The following is an 8,005-nucleotide window of genomic DNA, read 5'->3' as shown; positions in this document are numbered from 1 at the left end:
AGTCTGGAGCTTGATACTTATATCTTTTGGAACTCTGATCTTTGTATATAGTTTATCCTTTCCGTTTGATCTTGTTTTTCCTTTATGCGTTTATCTGGACGAGTGTGCTACGATTTTCTATTTCGACTTTGCTTTGCTTCTTCTGCAAGGCTCCTAGTTATAATTTCTCTCAAATATATTTATATATACGTCTTTTTCTTTTAGAGATCGTAATACCTCGCCACCTTTACTTTACGAATTAAGCCTAAGACTCTGTGTGGTAGGGTGTTACAGAGGCAATGGGTCCCCTTATGGCGGACGAGCAGAGCAGTGATGGTGGATGACCTGTGGACGACACAAAGGGACGACGATCAAGTGACGGATGACGACCACGCCACGGACAATGACATGAGAACATGACAGAGGAGAAACGTGGCTAGACGAGAGCTCCGAGAAGAACTTAGGGCTAAGACCCTCTGACTTTTAGACAAAATGCTAAGGATTCTTTTAGTATTTTGGAAATATGGGTGTGTCCTCAATTAGGTATTCTACTCTAATGGTGAAGTATTCATTTTTTAACAAAATATTTTGTTATTTCTAGGGTAAACGCAGATCGGATCGGATCGGATCAGATCGGAATGACTAAAATCTCAATCCAATCACACTAAAATCATCCAATCGGATCAAATCCAATATTTGCGATTTTTAAACTTGGATTCGATCCGATCTGCACATTTGTAGATTGAATCTCAGTATATTCGCAAAACATATAAATATTTTAAAATAAGATAAAATCCCTTTTTTTCACTCTTTTTAAACATGTTTATTTTTAAATATTATTAAACATACTTTTCTTAAATAATAGAAATAAAATAATACAACATATATGATAATTATTAGTTAAAATAAAACATAAAAAGAATATTTATTTATTTATTTATTTTTGCAGATCTGCGAATATGCGGATACCGACATGTAATCCGTAATTCGATCCTATTAGTGTGTAGATCAGATTAGATCCGATCTGATAACCTTGTATATCGAATCTCAGATAAACACCGCAGATATGCTGATTGGATTTGATCCATGGATGCCCCTAGTTATTACAAACGTTTTTGTCACGGACTAAATTGAAAAAAAATTTATAGTATAGGAACCCAATTAAAAAAATATAAAAATCTAATTGAAAATTCAGTAAAACTATAAGGACCTCCAAAAGAATTAAATTTTTTTTTGGGTGTTGAATCATATAAGTAAACTTAAACTTTAGCACAAAAAGCATCCACACACATAAACCAAGTTAGGTAGGTGGTGGTTTTTGGGTCAGCGACTTCAAAACTGAATTTTCCGATGTTACGGATCTAAATTATGGTAACCTGAATTTTGACATAAAATAAAAAAATCCCACTATAACTATTAACTCGCTGTGAATATTAGGAGTGTTCGCGGTGTTGTTTGAATCGGTTTTGAGTCAAAAATTCATCCGATTTGAGTATTAATTTTACTTGTGGTGCGGTTTGGATTGGATGATTGTTTTCAAAAAATCCAATCCGATCCGATCCAATTTCAAACGGTTTGGTTTGGATTGGATTTGTGGTTTTATAAATTAAAAAAAATTAAATATACATAACAAGTTTCAACATCAAATTTTAGATAACCAACATTGACATAACAAGTCTCAATAATATCTTAAAACACTAACAATAACATAACAATAGAAATAAAATTACAATTCCACTACGTTACCAACGTAGATTTTGCCAACTCTTGCCAATTTTTTTATTGTGGCCAATGCACACAAGAATTTCTATTTTTGCCAGCTCAAGTACCTTCATAGCACATTTAGTTAAGCCTGTTAAATATCCATGTTCGTTTGGATTTATGAATCATTAATAACCATGTTGTCTTCTTGGAGCTATAATTATTCTTTTGCTCAAGGGGAAGAGTCTTCAATCTTCAACTCTTTCCAGAGGTTATAGGCAAATTGCTACAATCCAGTGGAACATCAAGTTATTTTCCTATTGTGATAGCAATTTTCTGTTTCTATTTATGTTTTAAGATTGGAAAACATAATTGAATTAGCAGAATTAGGTCTCACCTTCAATTGACCAATGGTATACAGAAGTCTGTGTCACAAGACCCAACAACTTGGAACTAATCTATTTCCAAAAAACTACCTGTACATAAAATAATCACATTCCAAAGGGGTTAAATTAAAAGTAAAAGAAACAATTATAACTCAAAGAAACATCTACTTTTTAAAATAAAAGACACAATTATTACTCAATTTAAAGTAATCTAGCTATCTAATTTAGTAAATATTTATAGAAAGCAGCCCAAAGCATATGGTGCCATTTCTTCCCAAAATTTGGTCATAACTGCTTGAAAAATTCGGTAAAAAATACTGTCTTGCAGTTCTATTTCTTTCAGAGTAAATAATTATTTCATTTACTGGGCTTCAGGTGTTCTTTTTATGTTATTGATTTTTTTTTTAAATTGGCTTTGCGATCTTTCTATGTTTTAAAATTTCAATTTTCTTCCTGTTAGTTTTGCTATAAACTAAAACAAATTACTTGTTTGCACTTCCATGTTTTAATATGATTTGTGTAAGCTAATTACAGCACTGCAAAGAGGAGGTTACCGTGTTGGTGGGCGTCCGTTAGAGGGAGTAGGGTCGCAAGCGCGGTGGCGAGCAGGGAGGAGGCCATCAGGTAGCATAAGGTGGCGAGCATTGCTTCCATGAAGGGACGGCGCGACGATGCTGCGGCAGTTGGGGGGCGGCGGGCTTCAACGGCGACGGGACAACGCGAACGATGGACGATGCCGTGACAGCGTGGTGGAGGACGACATGAGGGAGGACGCGCCACTGAGGCACGGTTGAGGAGAGTGATGCAAGGGCGAGAGTGCGGCGCAATGGAGAACGGCGAGGCGAGGGAGAAAGAGGAAACGCCGGCGCTGAGTAAGGTGGCGTTCTCGAAGAGGCAACGTGGGCGCCAAGCAGGGAGGGAGAGAATAATGGGTGGGTGGAAGTAGAAGCAAAATAGAACTAGCGTAAAATTTGAATGGGATTATTCAAATTCTGATTTTTAACTAAATTTCTAATTGATATAAAAAATATTTAATTATTTTTAATTACTGTTGGTAACAGTTAATAGATTTATATCTTGATACTCTATATTTTTTCATAAAATTATAAGTTAGTTAAATAAATAAATAAATTTTATTTTGAATATAAAATATTTATTAAATAATAATAATACATGAATAATATAAAAATATATAACAAAATTAAACATATAAATTAAATTGTAAATATAATAATAAAATAATTAATATTATAGCACACTGTGCGATTTGGATTGAATTGGATCGATTTTGAGAAATAGATCCAAAATCTGACTTGATCCATGCGGTTAGCAAAAAATAAAAACCAATTAAATCCAAATTAATGCGATTTTCAATTTAAATTAGATTGAATGAGCAGTTTAATTTAAATCGATTTGAATTTAAATACCTCCTATCAACATATAACCAAATAGCGGATACATAAGAGGTAAGACTTGGCATGTTGCATACCCATTTCTATCAAATGTTCTCTTTCCGGGCGCACAAGATGGGCATCGGCACATTGACACTAGCATTTAGCATGATGGATTCCACTACTTCGATCCTATCCTGCTGGCTGCTTAGTTAACGTGGAAGGCAAAGCTTGCATGTCAGCTTTCGCACCTAGATAGATGCCAGCTGGCAAAAAGAAGCCTTAGGATAAGTAGGATAGAAATAGAACACAAAAAGTGAGCTGATTGCTGTACCAGAACCTTAAAGAGGGAAGTTTGGCAAATCGTAAAGCTCACACTCTTCTCGTTGTTGATTGCTTTTGTATCTTACTTCATTTAGCATCAGAACCATGTGATGTGTAAGTGGATTAGTCCACTATGTAACAAGGCCAAAAAGTAAAAGGTAAGACAAGGGCATAGAAGAGGGATAGGAATAGCAATTATAATGCAACTTACTACACAGAAGCCGCTCTATTGAAGTAAATATTAGAAATATAGATTACAACAAATGCAACATCCGGCGAGTTACCAGCATGGGACATGACTTAATAGACATTTGTTACCACTACACATAACAAACTTACCTAACGCGTAGATGACATTTAAAAATAAGTGGGGGAAAAATTGAATGATACAAAGACCACTTAAAGGTTACAGCTGCCGAAAGTTCTAATAGTAGATTAAGCAATCAACGTACTCATGAACAAAAACCAATAGGAAAGCGCAAGCCAACAATAAATTGAACAATACATCAGTTAGACCAGACATGAACTAGACCATGCCTATTGCCCGTGTAGATCTCATTGCGCTCTTCATCGTAGAAGAGGGCAGTAATATCTTCCAAGGCCTCTGCAACTGTGCTCCTAATTTTGGAGGAATGCTTTCGCTTCTTTGAGTTACAACGGCTACCCGAACAATCATCACCGCAACTACATTCGTTCTCAATTGGGAAGCTATTGCTTGCTCTTATTTTGGCAAGGCACTTGCCAGTTAAGATGTTGCTAACATTGATGGAGCCTGCTGTATAAATAAAGCAGATCCTGTTAGTAACACGTCTATGAATACAGAAAGACAGATTGATCATAAACACACTGCAAATTTGTCTAATTACTTCCTTTCCTATGTCAGGTTTTATCATGATCCTGAGTCAATATGAACGATTTTAGCTAAATCAACTTTCAGCCTGATGATCAACCAAAATGGAAAACTAAAGGTGGTGGTCAAAAGAACAGAAAAGATAGGTACCATTTCCTTCGGTCAATGAATCTTCAGAATCAGCTTTGCAGTAGGATATGATGAGATCCTGATCACTCGTTATATATATATTGTTTGTATTGCAGTCAGGATGCCACAAGAGGTGATCCTCGAAAGAAGTAACAAGCTCACCACGGAAGTTCCACACAGCCACAGTCCTATTTCGAAATGTCAAGAATAGTTGATTCTCGTAGAGAAAGATAAAGGCAGATGGTGTCATAAATTCACTTCTGCTAACTTCTGTTAGATCGAAAGTCCTCACCTACAATTAATTAGAAGAAATAAGCATAAAGAACTAATGCATAAATTCATTTCAAAAAATAAAATAAAAATTTACTTACATCAAGAATCTGAAGGTTCTCATTTTCTTGCTTGACAAGTAGCTTTTCATTGAACTGCTCAATAAAATCCACCTTCTTATTCCGACAAAGGAGATGGTTGAATGATTTCAAGACAGTACCATCTTCTATTGAGAGAATTTTCAGCGGGACATGGCTACTTGTTTTAGCAAAAATCAACAACATGATCCCCGGACTAATCAAGAGAATCCACAAAACACGATCAAAATAGTGCGAAAAAACCAAGACCATTCAAAGAAGATAAAAGCAATATGAACTTATAGTATCAGCAACAGAAAAGCTGGTGTTATTATTCACATGCATAACCATAGATGAAATCCATAAGTGTTTTGTAGCATGTATATAAAATTACGAACAAATCAAGAAAAGTTACCTGATCTTAATCTCTTGGACATTTTTATCAGAAATGGAGTACAACATTGTATAGTTTTTAAGGTCAAATACCTTGTATATGCTATAAGATTGGAAAAGAACAAGAATTAGAATCCAGAAGCCTTGATAATGTTAGATAAGTATGTCCTCACATATAAATTTCAGAACAATAAAATATTTACCTATCTTGTGCAGAGTATGTGAGTACCTTCCCATTTACATCATCAAATTCAACAAAACCTGGCCACTTCAAAGACTCAGATTCAAAAAGAGCAAATCCAGCATCTGGCTTACCCCTCCTAATGTATCTGCACAAAAGGATAAATTTAGCTTAGAACCAGAAAACACATAGCTGTGTATGGAGCCAATGCTATCGCTAACTATTTTCTTAGTAACTGCATATGTAGTGATTTTCCATTGTATTTTTCAATGTTGGGCATGCAGAGCAAGAGTAAGAGTTAAGTGATAAAAGAATACGGAGATAACATACTCTATCCTTGTGCTTCTGCATTTCAAAGAACTGTAACTGTCGGATGCATAGACAGATACTGTGATAAGCGAGTCATTGTTTTTGTTGTAGAACAGACTTCTTATAACTTCGTCAGGGCTGACATTCAAGAAACATATCCTTTGATTGGTCTCTGCACCAAACAATTGAAAGGTGTAACATAAATCAAAGTCCTATTTTAAGTCCCAAATCTATAGAACAGAACATAGCAGTTAGTACTACCTCGGCTAAATGCTGCACAAACACCAGACTGTGCAAGAGCAAAAACAATATCCCGTGCTGCTACTATCTCAATAATCTTGGATCTTCTCCTTAGAAAGGGCAATACCACAGACGAAGGACCTTTTGGGTCATGTGTATCATATTCTTCCTATAGATAAATTTATCAGATCAGACACAAATTAACAAACATACTTAAAACCAAAGCACATTTCGATAGCAAAACCAGACAAGAAGTGGATTCTTGACGTATAATAAATAGTTTAAAATAGAGCACAGAAATCCAGCATTACACACAAGTTTGCGGCATCGCTACGAACCAAAGTCTTAATTAGACTCAGTGATTGTATCCCTCTTTCTGAGTTACTGTATCATAACTTCAAACTAACTGAAACCAAAATTTTACATTAGGCTACTTCTCACCATGGCATGCTTTTCAAGTTATGCTTACTCAAATATCAAACACAAGCATGCAGAGCAAGCAGACAGAAACTACTTGCCCATTCCTCAACTCATATTGAGTAATTGGAAGGCCGCAAGAGCACACAGCAAAAAAAGTTATTGACATTCGAAGCAATCTTTAGAAAAGGTTTATGCGCCAACAGAACTAATTCAACAGGGCAAACCTAATGCAAATTTAGTAGCTAATACATAACCATTCTAAGTCCAATGACAAAACAACTCTTTTCACATTGTAACCCTAACCAAACTCCTAATTGACAGTTGCGTGGGTCTTACTTGAGCATCGCACAGTCTAAAATTTGGGGGAGGGGGGGGGTGAAGGATGGAATTCCCAACAGATGAACGAAATTAGGGTTTGGGAAGTGACTAACCTGCAAGCGGATATTCCGAAACCTCTCCTGAGCATCGCTCATGCTGAAAGCGCGATCACGCTTGGAGCTGATTTCACGTCTCTGAAGCTTCTTAACGCTGTTTACGAACCCATCCACCGTGCCACCACGACGCGGCCTCTTCTTTGCGACGATTCTCCGCCCACAGCATGGTCTTGGACTCACCGTAATCCTCCTCCCACCTTCCATATCACCACCACCAGCACACTCACTCCCTCTCTTTCTTTATTTTTTTTCTCAGAATAATCGAACCCCAAATTCGCACATCACCGTGAATTGGAGGAACACAGCGATGATTCGGGGAAAACGCGGTTTCCGCTACAACATGTAGAGCCAGGAAGAAGGAACCCTAAGATCTCAGGTCCGTTGAAAGAAGAAAGCCAGAAAGGGGTAAAAGAAAAGGGTTAGGGTTTTGGCGAGTGAGTATGTTGTTGTTGTGTGAGAGTGAGTGAGGGAAGGAAGGAGAAGAAGAATCGGGAAGTGAGTCCACGAATTCAATGGGTCGTCTTCTCTCTTTCGATCCCCTTTTTCAAAATTCCGTATTTCGAATCTGACTCCACTATACTGCTCAACGCCTAAACCATTATTTTTAGCGTGCAATTTATTTACTGCCTTCGTACTCGGATTTTTTTTTTAAATAAATAAAATAAATTTTTTTATTTGCGAATATACGTTAATTCAAAAATATTTATAGATTTTCAATAATTGACTTATCTTGTTACATTATAAATAAAATAAATATTTTAATTATAAATATATATTCGAAAATATTTATGGATTTTCATTAAGTATTTATTTGGGTGACATTAAATACTTTTTTGAATGTTATTAAATTGATAAAAATATTTTTTTATTTTTTTTATTTTTTATCGTATTTAATAAATTTCTAATAGTAAAAATAAAAGT

General features: G+C 35.7%; 1 protein-coding gene across 1 annotated transcript; it reads right to left on the bottom strand.

The window, feature by feature from the left end:
* Nucleotides 1–3,976: 3,976 nt before the first annotated feature.
* Nucleotides 3,977–7,761, bottom strand: LOC112782536 (uncharacterized). The gene is made up of 8 exons (XM_025824961.3): nt 7,082–7,761; nt 6,252–6,399; nt 6,012–6,162; nt 5,704–5,829; nt 5,523–5,603; nt 5,132–5,324; nt 4,782–5,052; nt 3,977–4,556 (listed from the first exon to the last, which is right to left on the bottom strand). Exons 1-8 carry the CDS (start codon nt 7,286–7,288, stop codon nt 4,288–4,290), a joined length of 1,446 nt encoding a protein of 481 aa, XP_025680746.1. The 5' UTR covers nt 7,289–7,761; the 3' UTR covers nt 3,977–4,287.
* Nucleotides 7,762–8,005: the final 244 nt, after the last annotated feature.

Source organism: Arachis hypogaea, chromosome 20 (genome assembly GCF_003086295.3).
Source record: "Arachis hypogaea cultivar Tifrunner chromosome 20, arahy.Tifrunner.gnm2.J5K5, whole genome shotgun sequence".
NCBI lineage: Eukaryota > Viridiplantae > Streptophyta > Magnoliopsida > Fabales > Fabaceae > Arachis > Arachis hypogaea.
This window is presented reverse-complemented; position numbering and strand designations above follow the sequence as displayed.